The sequence below is a fragment of the Melospiza georgiana genome, chromosome 16 (genome assembly GCF_028018845.1).
Source record: "Melospiza georgiana isolate bMelGeo1 chromosome 16, bMelGeo1.pri, whole genome shotgun sequence".
NCBI classification, from domain to species: Eukaryota; Metazoa; Chordata; class Aves; order Passeriformes; family Passerellidae; genus Melospiza; species Melospiza georgiana.
In genome coordinates, this window is record NC_080445.1 from 4,822,938 (window position 1) to 4,841,217 (window position 18,280).

The following is an 18,280-nucleotide window of genomic DNA, read 5'->3' on the forward strand; positions in this document are numbered from 1 at the left end:
TTGAGATGGGAGATGAAGTTGCATGTCAATAATTGCCAAACCCATGCACATAAGAGAAAACACCTTTACTTTTACTCCCACAACAGAGAGCTCTAAATGAGCTGTTGTCATTTAAGTAAGAGATCTGACATTATTGTGAAGAGCTTTCTGAAAATATCAGGTAAGTGCTCCATAGTTAAAAATACAAATAGAATACTAGAAGCTGTTGGAAAGAAAGTTGAGAATAAAGCAGAAATCCTCATTGTATCACTGAATATGTCTGAGTAGCTCTTTGTAGTTCCAGCTTATTTCATGTCAAAAACTCTATATAAAACTTGAAGGAACAAGGAAGAAAAATAAAAATATGGAAAATCCTTGGTGTGAAGGAAGACTAAACTGAGATTGTCCAGGAAATAATAGAGGAGATCTGTACTGTGGTGTGGAGAGAGAAGTGTGGTACAATTATTCACAACTTTTCACAGCAGAACTAACGGGCACTCAGTGAAATAATCACATGTGAAGTATAAAACAAACCGAACTAATTTTTCATACAGCACATAATTAAATTGTGGAACTTACTGCCAAGGAGTATTGTGAAGGCCAAAAGTATAAATCAGATCAAGAAGAGATTTGATGCCTCATGGAGGTTTTAGCTGCTGTTGGTTATTAAACATGATGGTCTAGACTCAGTCTGTGGTTCAGAAGATATCCAAGCTGAACTTGCTTTATGTTCAAATTGTGTATTTTTAATATACTTTTACAAATTACAGTTTTATCATATAAGCATGTCACTTCTAACCATATGTTTTTGCTACCTCAGTAGTGAAGTTTTGTGGTGCTGAATGCAGGAATAATCTGGTACCGTTTTTGGTTTCATGCTTTACTAGATTATTTGTGGTGGGACTGTGCAGGGACACCCAAAGTCAATTAATTTTCCCTTCTTCTGCAGGTTGAAAATTGAGGAGCTGGAAGCTGAGCGCAGCAAGCTGGCAGAGGAGAACAGATCTCTGGGAATGCAGCTGGAGAAGCTCACTCTGCAGGTAGGAGTGTGGAGGTCCGGAGCAGCTGGAGAGCCTGGCGTGGTCCATGAGTGCTCCCAGCATGGAGCTTCCCTGCCCTCCATCTGGGCAAGGCACCTGTGGCAGCAGCACTGCCACACCTGTGTTCTGACCATGCCATCAGAGAGGTTTGAGCTCAGGTGTGATCACACGGATTCAGTTGTCCTGTTGGATGACTTTCTGTAGGACTTCTCTTCTTGGAGCCTTAAAAATTGGTCCATGTGAAGTAGCTCCACCACTTGAAGCTGTCTGTTCCCAAATTCATTCATGACAAAGTGGGAGTATAGACAGGGCTGGACAGCATGGAGTGGATGGGAAATTTTGAGCTTTGTTTGTGTTGACGTCTCCTCTCTGCTGGTGTCAGTGGTGAAAGCAGAGGCCACCTCAGCAGGCAGGAGTTTCCAAGCCAGGAACCCTCAGTGCTGTTGAGGGGATGAGCTTGCAGCATCCACAGCTGTGGAGTCGGGAGGATGGGAGCTGTGTTCCCTTTGCTGTGCCTCTCTGTGTGGTTTGCCTTTTCCTGGTGCTGTCCTCTGTGACAGAAGGTGTTCAGCTTTTCACTTGGGATAGGTCTGTGAAATCTCACACAAGGGCACCTGCAGCAGAGAAATGGACTTGGTGTTCAGCTTGTTGTCACCCTAGGAACAGCTTTCCTGTGCAGAGGAAGGGCAGGGGAGTTGCTTCAAGCTTTTGTGGTGTTTCCTGTTTGAAAGACGCTGGAACAAACAAGAACCTGACCCTGTTGGTTCAATCAAAGCCCACCCACCCTTCTTGAAGAAGAGTGTTATCTCTTCCTTCTTTTCTCTCTGATGTGCTGAACAATTTGTCATTGTAGCATTCTATTAATTTTTTTTTCTTTTTATCTCTATTTTTCCAATTTTTGTTTTGCAAATAGCTTCATGGTAGAAAACCTGCATGAAACCTGGTTTGAAATTACCCAGATTCCAGCCAGACCATTGATTTTTATCTTGACACCTATTAGACGTGAATCAAAATTTCTTTTTTTTATAACCCATTCCTGGAGACAGGGGAAGTGACAGCTTTGATAAAGCAGAGAGCTAAGAGCTGCTGAGCATCTCTGCTGAGCCATGTTTAGTGTGAAACCTGTCACCCTGCTCTCCTTTAATTGGGTTTCAGTCATCAGAAGGAGATGAAAGCTTTGGGCTGGTGTTTGGATGCTTAGGTCTCCAACAAACACACAAGCAGCTTTGGTTTCAGACCAGATTACAGCTCAGGTCATGGTTAATCTGCCTACATGGTCTTAGAGTTGCTGGCTTTCCAAGAAGGCCTAACCAGAGGAATTCCCTATTTTAGTTGTGATGTCTCGAAATATCACAAAGATCTGCTTTATTTGTTCATACAAAGATGAACCAAGTGATTTGAGATGCCAAGTCTTGAATAGCAGGTCTAGGAAAGAGAAATCTTGGAGTTAGTGAGCTGAATTCAGGTAATGATGCCCTTCCATCTCTCTTGCCAAGGCTGAGGACATGGCTTTAACTCCTTATTTAACAGGAGGGAGCTCCTCCTGTCCCTAAAGTCTCACTTTGCTTATGTCTTAGAGACCTTGATGCCTAAAGTAGTTTTCTCGAAAGAGGGGGAGTAGAGAGGAAAGCACAAGAACAGGAATATGTCAGCTGAATGCAAAAGTGTCAGTATTGATCAGTGTGTGCCCACCTGAATGGCCAAGAGCTCCTCAGAGGGAAAAACATCAGCCTTCCCAATTTTTATTCACCCTGTGAATCAAGCACCTCGACAGGCCAAGCTTAAAATGACTCTTTTTATAAACACATTGAAAGAAGGTTTGTTAGAGTGAGAACCCACAAAGTTAAGGATAAGCTTAGAAATTCACCTCTTCTATCAGTGCTGAGCAAATATGCTGAAAATGTCATTATACACTCAGATAAGGTCACTGAAGTGTTGCTAGTTTGACATGTTATTTATTCCCACCTCTGAAAGAAATCATTGGGAAATGATGGGTTAAAATAAAGTCTGTATCATGAAGGGAAAAAAATCGAGACAAACTGCATACAGAAGTCACAAGGAAGTTTTACTGAACAGGAAGATGACTAAAACTACAAAAATGGGAGAAGCATGGCTTCAAATCAAATAAAGATGTAAGAGAAGGGGCTGACATTAAACCAGGTAGAATGAGGGTGATTTCTGACAAATCCTTATCTGCAGTTCTTTCTTGCAAAATAAAATCTCTGACTCCTGGAATTTTATCTACTAAAGGAAAGAAATGTAGAAGGGACATATTAAAGTTGGGAATTTTGAAGAGACAGGTTGTAGAATTAAGGCTCTGAGTGCTTTACACTGAACTGAATCTGTTGAGTTCACAAAGTTGTGTTTGGTGCGTGAAATCTAGGGAGATACAGCTAATAATTCATAATTAAAAATGTCAGTTTGAATGTATTGAGGCGTGGAGTTTCAAAAGTGTTTGTCTCCAAATCACAGAATCATTTAGGTTGAAAAAGACCTCAGATCACTGAATCCAACCTATGACCCAACAGCACCAGACCATGGCACTGAGCCATGTCCAGGCTTTCCTTAAACACCTCCAGGAATGGCAAATCCACCACTTCCCTGGGCAGCCCATTCCAATATCTGATCTCCATTTCTCTGAAGAACTTCCTCCTCTTACATCCTTTTGTATCTGAATATTGGCACAGGAATTTTGCTGATTTCTCACAAAAGCCCACTTTGTGAGCAAGGGGACCCTGATGGACTGGGCAGGGGCAAAGGAGCACCTGGAAAGGTGCTTTTGGTGTGTGACTCGGACTCCTTGAGCTCAGTATTAGCAAATGAACTAAGGTGCTGATACCTCACCTCTCCACAGCCATATAACATCTGACATCTTTTTGTATTCTGTGCCTGTGTGGGGACAGCTTGAATTATGCCTGAAGGTGTTTTCCACCTCCACACACCCTGTCTTCCAAAACCCCTTGCCTCTTGACACCTAGCTGCAGGCTGCATTGATTTTCCTTCACTGGTATAAAGACTTTAGCATGGATATCACTCACTGGCCAGGTCTTTACTGCTAATGAAAACCTCAGATTACAAAAACACAGGAGATGTAGAGCTGTAGAGAAATGACACCCGGTTGAGACTGCCTCCCTGGTGCCCAGGATATTATCTTAAGGAAAACATTTGAAACCCTGGCTCAGGAGAGGGATTCAAATACTATGAAAAGAGTGGGCTTAAACACACAATTTTATCTCATCTTCTCTACCCTCCTTCCTTTTGATGAAGCACAAAAACATTTCCAGGAAACCTGAGCTGCTACTCCTTGGCCCATGGTGGGCAGCCTGAGATTTCAGAGAAAGGCTTGGTTTGTTTGTTATCTGAAATGATCTGGACCATCTTCCAGAGGTGCTGGTGGAAAAGTGCAGCTTGATGCCAGGAACAAAAGAGACTGATCAAATCAGTGCTTTTTGGATAAAGTGGGAGGAAGGAGTTGTGAGGAGTGTTCAATTAGCATTTCTTACTGCTAGGAGCCCTGTGTTTACAGGCAACCAAGCGGATGTGAAGTGTTCCTTATGCAAATACTACTCTCCTGCTTTTCCTGCTCTCCCCTACTCTTCCAGCTGAAGAAGAGATTCTTCAAGGTTGGCTGCTTCAAGGAAGATTGATTAAAATCAGCTGCAGTTTGACTTAATTGGAGCCATATGCTTGGAGAGGGAGCAGGACTAGTTAAAGTCCTCGTAATTAGTTCACAGCTGGTTGGTGAGAAAAATGAAACTCCAGTTAGAGTTCAGATAAGTGGATCTGTATGGATAAAAGGCAAGTAGATGGGTGGGGTTTTTTTTACATTGAGATGTGTTTGGGTTTGAGAATCACCTCTAGTCCCATAGCCAAGCTGGCAGCTTAATCCCTTTGAGCATGTGCATGTGTATTTATGAGGCTAAATGGAAAGCATCTGTATTTTCAGGCTTGTTTCTGAGTAAAAAGAATCACCTGTGCATGCTGGCAGTCAAGAAAACCTAACAGAAAACTGGGAGAGGATCTCAGGATTTACAAAACACAACAAGGGCAGTTTGTCTGTGGGAAAGGGTCATGACTTGGCACAAGCTCTGGACTGTCCAGCTTTGACTACTGCTCACAGTAGTAACTGGTTGTGTTCAGCCTCTCTGTGAGTCAGCAATAAGACAACAACACTCTCAAAAATGCAGTTTTATTCATACATATTGAAATTATTGATTTTTGCCTATTATATCAAAGCTCTGAAAGAGCTGACTGACTACATAGTGTGGGGACAGTCATCAGAAAGTTTCCCCCAGACAGAAGCTGGAATTTATGTTAAACTTTGTTGTTGAACTGGAAGGGACTGCATTGCCTGTTATGGTGTCCTTGAGGGAAGTGCCTGCTGGGTTTAGTTCTTCAGGAGTGAAATGCCCATGAATGATAGAATTGCTGGACACCCAGAGCATTCCCATGTTTCTCTTTCCCCTTATCTCTGCAACCCTTGTGGCTGGGCTGGCCTCCTCCTTTTTTTATTGCTGTATTTTGAGGCAATAGCAAAACATCTGGGAGCTGTACCCCTGGGGAAGGTGGGAAGGTGGACAGGGAATGTTTCTCCTCTTTAAGCATTAATGACTCATTTTATGGTTAGGGCTTTGGCAGCCAGGCAGTGACTAGCTTGGAGTTAAGAGCCCAAGGGAAAGCTGAGGTCATTTAACAGTCTAACTGTTCATTTTGTGACCAGTAAAGAATGATGAATGAATCATTTACACTGTTATAAAACTTAAAAGGACATAGTCAACCTTTCAAGGTTCTCTAATTGGCCTCCCAAATGCTCACATTTTTCCTGGATTATCTCCATACCTTCCCTTTTCACAAACTTCCTGCCCTTTTTTTCTTCATCTGTGCATGCAGAGGTCTGTGTTAGCCTCTGTGGCACAGCTGGTCCCTGTAGAAAACCTCACCTATCTAAGTTCCTTTTTTTATTTTCTTTTTTTTTCTAGGAGGGTTCTTTAGCTGGTTCTGGGCAACTCACTTGGCTTCTCTTCAGTCAGGTACTGCTTGTGGGAAGGTTCAGGAACAAATTTGTGTGTACTCCAGAGGGACTTAATTATGAGATAGAATAACTGAGAGCATACAGGAGGAGATCTGTAAAGAGAAGATGAAGAGAGGTGCAGGTCCAGGACTGCAGAAGGTTGGATCATATTGTGCTGACCCACTCATCCAGTGCATCGAGTTCATGGGAGCATGTGGGAGTGATGGGGAACAGAGTGATTTGTGGTCCATTCCACAGATTCCTGGATTTAAACAGCAATAAGCTCATCTTTTACAGGCAAAGCTTATCCTCTATATTTCACAGGCAGCAGCAGGTCTGCACTGACCTAAGGAAGTGCATCTGCTCAAGTGTGTATAGGCAGAGAGCACTCTGGGGATCACTCCACAGTTTTGCTCAAAACAGCGATGGAAAACGTGATAAACAGACATCATGGGTATTAACTGATGACAGCTCAGAGGTGTGCAATGCTTGCATAAAACAGGGGAGAATATTCACACAGGAAGCTGGCTTTGATTGAAGAAGAGGCCAATGAGTCTGGCTCTGGGGATGGCACAGGCAGCTGGGGGTGACAGCTGCAGTGGAGATGGGGTGGCACAGTGTGCCAGGGGCAGAGGGGCACCATGGAGTCACCTAGCATGTCCTGGTGGTTGGTCTGGGCAACACCTGTGCTGTTACACCACCTTCACTTCAATTATCTCTAGAGCTGGGCAGGAGAAGCTAAGTCTGAGCTGCTCTGCTGGGTGGGTGTCCCTGGTGTTCTCAGGGAGCTGCTAAAGGAGATGTGCTGAAATTTCACCCAAATGAACGGGAGGAAAAAGAGCTTCCCGTGTAGTGCACCCATAAATGGTGCTGAAAGGATTATACATGTTGTTTGGGAAAAACCACTGTGTATCTCATGCCACGTGGATTAGGTACTGCAGGAAATCCTAGAACTGGTGTGAAATGGAAGGAGTGTAGAACCTGCTGTGATCCAGCCCCTGGGGATTACGTGACACTGAATTAGCTGGGGCTATGCAAATATTTGTACGTGTTAATTCTGAATACATTGCTGTTCTTAGAATTAACAGAAATTAGAAACATTCCACAGGAGCAGAGAGGAGAAGCATAAACATGCCATTTACTTGTAGGTTTGTCATTAGGTGGTTCAAGGAGAAGCTGTTTGATGGCCTTGGTGGCCCTGATAAATGTGATGTGCAATGTGGATGTCAAATGAAACAAGGACAGGCACAGAACAGACTTGCTAATGTTTGTTAACATCAGAGACCACGAGTGCACAGGTTCACATTTGTGCAGGAAAATTTTACCAACATGCCCTTTAAAAAAATTTTTTTAAAGGGATTCACATTGAATATTAAACACCTGAAGCTCTATAAATTCTACTGCCAGAGCTGCCGCCGTATTGTTTATTTCATGCAGCACCTTTCTCAAAGTTCTGCAGAAACTGATTAACATTTGCATAATACATTTAACACGAAAATCCAGAATAAATTCATTAATGTTCTCCTGCCACTACCCTTGAAAATATCAGCAGCTGTGTGGCATCACAAAGCTCATTAGATGAGCAGAGGGGGAGGAAGGGTGAGCGCTGGATTTCCTGAACAGCTCTGAAGCAGGAAAGGTCAGTGCACTGAGTGTCAGCACCTGAGCAGCAGCACGGGGAGCTCAGAGCAGGGAGGGAGAGCTGGGCCATGGGAAATGTCCTGCAGGAAAAGGTCTCTGTTCCACTACACAGGAAGCATGAACTTCAGGAGGTGCCATCCGTGCTGGAGTAGGAAAATTGAGCACAAAATGCAGATGAGGATGCTGCTACACTAAGGAGGTATATGTGTTATGCAGGGGCATAACACGCAGCTGGAAATTGTTCCAGTCCTTCCTTCTGTGGTATAAGAAAGCTGGCTTGGAACAAACCTTGGTTTTGTGAACAGGTGTTGCAGAATAAATGGTGATGTTTTAAAAGTCGTGCAAGGCTTGGCTGTGTGGCACCAGAGCACTAAATCTGGGGCGAGTGCACTGCCTTCATGGGAGTGAGGGGACAGGGACACCATTGGTACTCTTGTGTGGTAAAAAGAGCAACAATATACAAAAATTAGGCATTTCAGCTACAACTGCACGTTCAAACTCTCAGATGTGTATTTAAATCCCCACCCAAAACCTTACAATGTGTGCCAGTCAAGTAGTAGTTAAGTGGCAACTCCAGAAGGCTTCTGTGTGTTTCACTGATCCTCAGAATCAGCCTGTGGGTGAATGCCAAGGCTGATGAGACAGAAACAACCATTTTAAAATGAGACTTCACTTTTAAACTCCTCTAATCTTACTTCTCTCACAAAGAAAAAGCAAAGTTTCAGGAAGCAATAAGAGTGACTGTCCCTTTATAGTTTTCTTGTTTTTCTCTGTAGTCATTCAGTGGCACAAATTAGTTTTCAATTGTTCTTTCTTCGTTTTCTATTATTTTTCTGCTGCTTTGAATTCTGCTTCCATGTCACAGAGACAAAACAAAAATGTCATTTAGACCTGTGTAAGGCAAATAACGCTTCACAAGGTTTGTTTACTGAAGCTTTGTGCTTTCTCTCAGACTTTTATGAGTACCATGTCCATGAGTTGCAGCTCTCTCCACGTTAGGCTTTGAGCTTTTCCTTACTCATTTCCATTTCAGCCTTTTGTTGATGACCCAATTATTTCTGAGTTTTTGATTAAAACAAAGTAATAGGTCACAGTTTCGTGCTGGCCTTGTCTTTGTCATTTCTGTTGTGATCTGACTTTGTAAAGTCCAAGTTTTCAGTAATATTCCTCAGCAATTTTATTCTTTTGATACTCTGGTCATGGTGCCATATTTTTCCTCTACTTCTTGGTACATGTAAAACTTGACACCATCTCTAGGAGACAAAAGGCCAGGATGTGTCACCCAGATTACAGAAAATAAATAAATTGGAATTTAATAATGTTTTATCTGAGTGTATGATGGGGGAAAGAGGAGATGTTTCATGTCACAGTGAAGAGCGGGCAGTGTTTGTAAAGTTAAAATACACATGAGGAAATGGGGAGATGCTCTGAGCTGAAGCGCTGGTGGGGGTGGCAGTGTGCATCAGAAAAACAGGTTTTTGTGAGACCTCTGTCAGGGAGATTCAGCATGTGAGATGCTGATATCTTATCTTACACGTCCCAGAACTCTTCCCTTTGATCAGCCTGACCTACCACCTCTGTGACACTTGGAGGCAGAGATTTACATTATAAAAATGGGTTTTCTCTGAAGAATTTCTTCAGATAGTAGGAAGGAAACTCAACATGCCTCTGTCACTGGGATGTGTGGCATTGCCATTCATCTGGCAGTGCAGGCTCTTGTTGTGCCTGGGAGTAAATGGGGAGAAGTTACACCCCAATAACAGAGCATTTCTGTCAGCACACTCTGAACACAGATCATGACACAGGCCCTTCCAAGCCCAATTTTAGCTCAATTTCCATTTGCTGGTGTTTGATAAGACTTTAAAAAGACATGGATCCAGACAAGTCAGGAGAAAAGTAATTGTTTTTGACAGCTTTCCTAGCTATATTTGAAAGACAGGTAACAGTGGAATGGAAGGTGATGCCTAATTTAGGTAGAAAGGCTGTTCTGTTTAAATGAGGATGGACAGTTGGAGTGGCAGAGTAAGTGAAGTGCTGTGAGAAGAGCATCCTATTCGTGTCTTTTTTAAAAAATGAGCAGTGAGGGGGTTCTGTGTGTCCAGGAGGGTGTCTGGAAAGCACAGCTGTGTTCCATGTAGCTGGAATGGGGATTCATCACAACCATGCTCACCCAAGCATGGGGCTCAGCTCCATCAGGAGCTCTGCTGCTTCCTCTGATCAACATTTAAACCCCACATTTCCTAAATGATGCAGCAGCTCTGTGCCTGTTCTTTGCATTTTTGGCAGGACATTTAAAATGAAATAAAAATTCCCTGGAAGCTGTTGTGCATGTTGGACATGACAGAAGATGTTCAGCTGAGATTGTGACCTTTCAGAACAAAGACTCTGCTTTTGAAAAGGGGGTTCATTGTGCTTCTGGCTCTAGTAAGATGAAAAACTTGAAAAACCAGTAACATGAAGGCTGTGCAGCAAGGATGAGCTCTCCAGAGGTCCTCTTGTGTATTTTTGGTTGTCTTCCAGTGGATGCATTCTTTCTCTCTGTGCAGTGCTACCACACTGTTCCAATCAGTAGTAATTACAGAAATTTTCTCATTTTTATGAGTAGAGGGATGTGAAAAGCTGTTGACAGCAGTCTGCAAGGGAGCTCAGCTGTGGAGCTGCTTTCCCTCTAGATCCATCACAGCCAGAGCTGCTGACCTTAAGGTGATTTCCCAAGGAGTCAGGGCTTGCTCAGAGGTCAATCTGTCAGTGTGCAAGGAAAAGTGTGATTAGATATGTGTGAGCTCTTATGATTAATATTAACATGGTGGAGCTGCCTGAACATTTAAATGCAACACTGGGGAATTTAATTTTTTATGTATGTATATACATATGTATTTGCAAATGATTATTAGAATGCATGTCAATGTATTTAAATGTAGACATGACTTGATGTAGCTGGGTGTAAAATAGGACTATCACCTACATTGGCTCAACAGCATCCAGCTGGAGTGTGGTCAGAGGGATGGCAGGGAGGGAAATGCCTGCTCAGGAGGGAGAACAGACACTGGGTGTGGGCTTGGGCATTTTCCTTGGATATAATACAACCAGCATGTCAGACTGTGCCCATCAGGCTCACAGAAGCTGAAATGAAGAAGGGAGGAAGTATTGGAAACAATCCTTAGGATCCTCTTCAGGTGATGGGGGGAAGGAATAGTGGTTGTATGACATGAAATGGTTTCCCCAAAGCTGCCAAGTGGCTGTGCCATGGTGGCACACAGACAGTAACTTCTACAGTCAGTTTGAGGGTTGAATATCAGTGTCTTTTGACTTTCCTGCTTTCCCAAGGTCTCTGACATCTTCTGAGTGTGATGCTTCTGTTTGACACTGCTTAGAAGACAGATTTGTGTCTGTATCTGGAGATTTTTGTGTGGTCCATTCTCTCAAGCATCCTAGAGGAAAAAAACCACTGGACATGCTGCAAACAGACCTGTAGGTCAATTTACCAAGTGGATTCCTCCTAAGCCTACCCTCTCATCCTTGCCATTTTAGTTCCTTGACTGTTTCGTTCAACTTAATGCTCTTTACTGATGTTTTCTGCTTCCAGGGGATCAAAAAGATAGTCTGAGTCCTTTAGATATGTGTGAAAGTTAGAGATGATGCCCTTCTACCAGTTTACTCAATGATAACTTGAAAACTTGTGTCTGGGCAAGGCTGCTTCTGAAGTATTTATTTCTTCAGGCAGGCAGCTCAGGATAATGTTGAATTTGCTGGTTGGAGCAGTTAACTCAAAGCTCTTCAGAATCCAATAGATTGCCCCATAGCCATTCCTCTTATTGTTTCAGTTTATCCACAAATCTCTCTTACTCTTGTAAAATTGAAATGAAGATGAGACGACTGTCCCCATCTGAAAAGATGTCAGTGCTGCTTGAAGTCTCCTTGCACTGGCAGAAAAAACAATTGAGCTTTGAGCTTGAACTGAGACAGATAAGATCACCAGGAGATTTCCACAGCAAATGCAGAATATATTCTTCTCTAATGGATTCTTAGTGCTATCTGGCAAGTAATTGAATTGCTTGGGTTTGAAGGGAGAGGGGACTGGGTTGGGGTTTTTGATGTTTGAAGGGAGAGGGGCCTGGGTTGGGCTTTTTTGATGTTTGCTGGGTTTTTTTAAAGCTCCCAAATTTTGTGAAGATAGGGAGTGAACCGTGTTTTCTCTGCATGACACAGGATGTCTGTCAGACATGGGGGAAGCTAATTAAAATGTCACAATATGTACATGAGGGTGATGAGGCAGAAAAGACCGATCACTTCCTTGGTTCTAGGAATCTGTCTGTGTCCCTGCTACTTTCTACTCACTGTGAAATCCGTAAGTAATTCATGCTCTGGGGGTAGGAATGAGGCCACTGGGTAAATCTGGCCTCTCTCCCTCTCTCTCTCTCACTGGAATAAAGCAGAAAATAAATTAAATCCATTCTTGCTCTGCTGCAATTACCAAGGCAGTCTCACTCCAGCTGGGTGACAGCGAAGATGCTGGTTCCTGCTGGCCCATTATAGCCAACACTGGTGTGCTCTGCCAGAGGACCAGGGCTAGCAGAGGTTAGCACTGGGGCAAACTGGGAGGGTTCCACAGCCAATCTGTTTCAGTGCACAGCATCTGAGGAGACAGAAGCAAAGCAGCATTCGCCTCTTTCCTATCCTTTTGTTTAAAAGTATGTCCTGGAAAGCCAAGGGAATGATGGAGAGAGATAATAACACACCCTTTGGTGTGTTCTTTGGAAACACTCAAATGGCCAAGAGGTGGTCCAAGCCTTACAGCCTGCAGCATTGAAAACCACTGAACAACAGCAAAATGGGAAAAAAGGAAAAAAAAAAAAAAGAAGGATGATCATCAGGGAAATTGCTATAATGGTAAGATAATTAGAACGCAGAATGATTAACATTAGTCAGTCTGCTGCATTGGCAAGGACTTTGCAAGTTGACATAATGGGCCTCTTCCATATCAAACATGCAGTTTTCAGCATTCAGTTTAACACTTTCATGTGACTTTAATAGAGTTCACCGCTGAAACAAGCATTTGGTGCTCACGTAACGTTGCACAGTACCTTTCTTCTCCTGTGGCTACTAGAAGAACCTTCTTTTTTTCCCTTTTGTGCCTACTAGTACTGAAGGATAAAAGCCACTCTCACCATAGAATTCTTCTACATTGTTTTGAATGACAGCTTGACATGAATTCCTAGGCGTTTTCTTCCTGTTGTGCCTGATGGAAATGAACTTCCCTAGAAAAAAACAGATTCTGAAATTTCAGAACATGGTTTTCCTCTTCTCAAGGAGAAAATACAGGAACTCAGGATATCATATACTGATATTAAAAACAAGTATTTTATAAAGTCTGCTTTATAGGGTCAATAGGACCCTCTCTGCTTATCATCTTTAATATTTGCAGATTCCTCTTGCCAGCCCTTGTGTGTGGGCCCTTGGATTTGCCAAAACTAAACTGGTGCAAGAAATGAGATTTAGCACCACATTGAATAGCTGTTTGGAGTTGAGTTTGGAGCAAAACTTGGAATGCAGAATGACCTCAGTGGTCCCCATCTCTAGTAATCACTGCTGACCAGTAAACATTTCTCCTGTGATTACCAACTGACTCAGGTATGGACCAGGGCACTGGATGTTTTGTCTCCCTCCATTTTCCCAGGATCTGCTATGGCTTTCCACTTGCTGTGCTTAGACATGGGCTGCTGTCTGTGTTTGTGCTGGGGCACTTCTGGACACTGCAAGCTTTCCCCCACCTTTGCTCATTCTGAGATCAGGCACATCCTTCATTGCAGCTGCTAAAATCTGCTGCTGTGCGGTGGCAGAAAATCCCTTGATCTCAGTACTGTGTTTATTTTTCCTTGTACCCCTTTACTATGAAAATAAACCATCTTTTTTTCTGTAAATGTTGGAGAGCACAGTGCTCCCCTCTCTGCTCGGTGCAGGGCCCTCAGAAAGGAATTGCAGTCACGCAGCTGTGCAGTGAATATGGAGAGCCTGTTTGGGGTGGTTGGTATTTTGTGGATTATTTTCTCGCTCCTTCTGACCCTTCCTCAAATGAAATTCCTGCACTTCATCCTTGCTCTGGGCTGGGCAATCAGCAGCCACGATCGAGGGCTGTAAGGAGCCAGTGGTCAGGCATACAAAGCAGCTGGATTAGGGCTGAGCAACCAGGACTAATGGGGAGCAAGGCCGGGAGCAGAGACAGAAATATGGCAGAATAAGATTCATTAGGGATCAGATTCAATAACTGTAAAATGATGAGAAGTTTATGATCAAAGGCTTACTTCGAGCATTTTAATGACATAGTCATTTAATCCGTTTAAAGCAGATAGATAAGGAGTTAAGTGAAATCTACAGCAGCTGCCTTTCTGAGCTGTTTATGAACCTGTTCCAGGCTACAGATCACTGTGAAAGGCACAGGATGGATGCTTGCTGTAGTAATTGAATAGTATATAACGGGCTACCAGCCTTTATGGGCTGATTTACATATAAGGCTGGTAAAACTTAATGCAAACACTTGTGGTTTGTGTTATTAGTGTGCATGGCTCCTCTGCTATTTTTAAATGTGTGCTACTAGCAAGAGTATGGGATGAAGGAAAGAGCAGAGTTGTTTAAAAACCTTTCTGTGCCAGGGTATTTAACTCCCAGTGGGTGTATCACCCACCACAAGGCTGTTGTGGTGACAAGATTCAGATGGCCTCTGACACTCAAACCACCCGGTCATCAACCACAGGAATTATGCATCTGAAAAAACCCAGGAGGGTCAAGGGGGCGCACAAATTCTTTCCCATCTGTTCCTTCTACTGTTGCACTTTTGCCACCCTCTGTCTCTCTCTTGGGAACCCTCACTGGTTACTTAACTTAATTCCCAGTTTCTCTTGACAAACACTTAAAAACTCTGATGGGATGGTTGGTGGCATTTTGCCACCTGTGCCCACAGAGTAAAGCTCAGCTCAGTCCCTCATTCCCACAAGCTTTCAGTCTCCTGGACACCACAAATTACAGCTGAAGAGCTGCATATGCCTGTGGACTGCACCTTTTTCTATTTCTCAGGTATTCACTCTCCCCTTCAAAACTCTCCAGACACACACATGGGTTTATAACAGCACTTACAGCTCCTGCATCCCACCTGCTCCTTCCCTTCCCTTTGATTAAACCCTTGGTCCTGTGCACACACTGCTGTGGAGAAGCAAGCAGAGGGGGCTCTTTCTCTACTCACAGCTCGAGGCTTGTTGAGCTGCTGGAAGCAAAGGAGTTGCTGCTGCTGCATTGTTTAAGGCCATGTTACAGCCCTGGCTGTGCGTGATGCAGACACAGGATCAGAGCTGCGATCAGCTGGTGGGGAGCAGGGAGAATTTCCCAGGGCTCCAGGCCATCTTGTTTTCTACTTATACAGAAAGTTGCTGTCCTGCAGTGGTATCGATTAGTTTTAAAATAGGAAGGTGATAAATGGAGATTTCAGGTGGTTCTGGTCAATGTGACTGCAAGGGATGGAGCCATTTAAATCGAGTCTGGAATATCTTACCTTACCTCATGCTGCTTTTCCTAGGAGGGATCTGCTTATGGCTAAGAGGAACAGTGTGCTCCCATGGAGGGGCCTTCTTAGCTTTCTTTGCTTGTGCTTTGCACAGGAACCACCTGCATCCTCTTCCTCCAGCCACACCAACTCCCTTTTTTCTGCAGTGTTTGGGATGCCTGTCACAGCTGCTCAAAGGCTGCTGCATGTCTGACAGACCAGCCAAGGCTGAAGGTTACAAATCCCTTGCAGCATCCCCTGGCAGCCAGGTTATAGATCAGGGTTTAAGCAACCTTGGGTCTGCTGTCAATCTGCATGTTCCCATTTCCTCAAAGAGAATTGGAAAATATTTGTCTGGTTTGAAAATAAGTGAAATTTGTCTTTTGAAATAGCAGACAAATCTCTCATTACTCCACTCCCCTGTTGCTCCCCTGTGTCCCTGTGTTTTTTCAGCTACCGTTCCTTCTCAAGAGCTTAGAGACTGAGCACTTGAGAGTTGACTCGTAGAAAATAATATACAAAAAACTGGATTTTAATTCATCTTCTGCCTTCAAGTACCTTGTTCTTTGAGGGTGCTTGTTGCACTCTATTTACACATGACTGTTTCAGTGGTGATAATGCTTTGGACTGGCAGTAGCTGCCCAGATGAGAACTGGCAGTGCAGCACAATGACTTACCCACAATAAGAGTAGTTCTCCACCCCCAACCCTCTGTCAGGAACACTGGAACAAGTTTTTAATCTCTTGAATGCAAAGGTTGTCTGGTCTCTGTGGTATCACACAACCCATCCCTGACAGAAGCCCAAATTAGCAATAAAGTTGTTGCAAGCAAAAAAGTCAGAACTCAGGCTCTCTTCTTCAGTTATTTATAAATATTTGTTATGTCTGGAAAAGTAAAGCCTCCATGTAATGTTCATGAGGGGAGAGGCAGGAGAAAAAGCTCAGCAGCAGCAAGAGGAAGATGGTGCCAAAGCAGAGCTGGGGATGTGGCTGGGTGGTTGGCAGGGCACAGGTCTGGCAGGCAGGAGGTGATGCCACGTCCAGCTCTGGTGTGGGTGTGACTGAGTGTAAGTGGCTTCTGTGCAATCTGTAGATAACATCCCTGAAATGTGGTCACTTGTGCTGTGAAGGAGAGGCTCAGGCCCTTGGCCACAGCAGTCCTTGTGTTGGCACGGTGTGGTTTGGAGATCACAGAGGGAGGGAAACAATTCTGAAAAAAAAAAGGTTTTTCAGTATCACAGTTCCTTTGAGCATCTATTACACCTGTCCAAATCTACCAGGTTTGATCCATTGTCAGATTCTGGCACAGTTAAATTTGCCTGGAGCAGCTCTGGACTTCTTTGGGCACAGCTGGCAGATCTTCACAGAGGTTACATGGACTGCCCAGCCTGGCAACCCAAAATTTGCTGACCATCTCACCTGGCAGAGCAGCACTCCTTGTTCTTTGCCAGGTGGTATTCCATTCTTTTTCCATAGGAGGCTATCTCATTTAACAGCTTTTGAGAGAGGCAAGCACATTTGTGTGTGGCTTAACTTAATATACAGGCTGCAGAGCTGAAGTGAAGGCACTGATCAGTTCTTACAGTTGAGATAACATTCAGAAAACAAATTAGAGTTTGCAGTTGGTACGGATCCAGGCAGAATTCATAAAATTGAATAGTATTTCCAAGTTGAATGTGGACAGGCTTATTATGGATGCAGAGAAACCAGGCATGTATTGAGGAACTAGAGATATTTGTGATTTTTTTTTTCTTATTAGTATAGAGAGGCAACCATGTTATGGTCTCCTGTATTTGTAATTTGGGTTAGAATTACTGGCAGTAGTAAGGAGGTAGTTGGGGGGAACAAAGCCTGAGAGTAGTGGGCTGGGTTTTGTCTGTTGCAGAAGACCAGTGTGCAGCTGGCTGGTGAAGCTGGCTTTCCCAGTGTGGCAGCTCATGATGTTCCAGGTCTTTCCTGAGGGCAGAACCATAATTTTTTACCTGTCTGAAACTGTGCTTGAGGCACACGAAGAACCACAGTCATGTTGTTACTGTGGCTTGTGCATGCTGGAGCAGAAATAATATGGGATTACAGGGGGAAATGATGCTTTTTCAAGGTGTTTGCTTTTCTGCTCCCCTTCCACTCTGCAATCCTTCAGGTGCCCCCCAAAAGTGCTCAAGACTTGATGTCAGGTGCTGCCTTCACAGGGCAGCTGTGGGAGGTGGGAGACTGGCAGCAGGATGTTGGGTGGAAATGGGAGAGATAGTTTGTTAAATCTCATTTAATGAGAGTGAGCACGTGTGCAGAATGGTTATTTTACAAAGAATGTGTACACGTGGTCAGGGGTGTTGTAGACAGAGATATATTCATGTTTTTTGTGACTTGTAGAGCTTTTACATCTTAGTCCATCTTTATTTCTCTCTCCATCATCTCCCAGAAAAGTAGTTCTTAAATTGGCTTTACTCCCATTAAATCAGGATGGACACTCCCTAATATAAAGCCTAGAGATCAAAAAAGATTGCAGGTGACAAATCTGTTTCCATTCTCTGGGGTTTTTTTGCACTCTTAAACACCAAATAAGCCTTGTAATTTTCCAATGAGCCGGATTATATCTGTATGGATCAGCATCCACATGTTCAAGTTGTCATTATGGCTGTTAGAAAGACATTTCCTTCAGGGAACAAAGCACAATCTCAGTGGCTGGGTCTTAAGCATCATTCTGATTTTCCATCACCTGAGGATTTGAGCAGCCCTGCCGCTCTGGAATATTGAAATGAACATAGATTTGAAAGTATTTTTATATTTAGAGGCATTGATTCTAATATAATTTCTCTACAAATTAAAACTCTCCTTGAAAAAGATTAAACTGTCAGTGATAACATCTAAGTTCTTGTTATGTCTAAGAGGAATAAACGCTGAAGTTACAGAATTGTCTGGAGGCTTATAAAGTAAGAGGGGGAATTAATGATATGAGAGAGAATGGATAAAAGTATTGGATAACACTTTTTTTTGAATTGGGGGAAGTGGAATGAGTTGAATTAAGAAGTTTATGGCCAAAAAGAATACCCATTAGTCTGATATAACACAAAAATAC

General features: G+C 43.4%; 1 protein-coding gene across 1 annotated transcript in view; it reads left to right on the plus strand.

Annotated features, from left to right (window-relative positions):
* MAD1L1 (mitotic arrest deficient 1 like 1) overlaps window positions 1–18,280 on the plus strand; it is a 346,877-nt gene that overhangs the window by 192,586 nt on the left and 136,011 nt on the right. Inside the window, exon 15 of the mRNA XM_058035443.1 lies at window positions 929–1,019. Coding sequence (XP_057891426.1) covers window positions 929–1,019 — 91 coding nt within the window. The remainder of the gene's footprint in view (window positions 1–928; window positions 1,020–18,280) is intronic.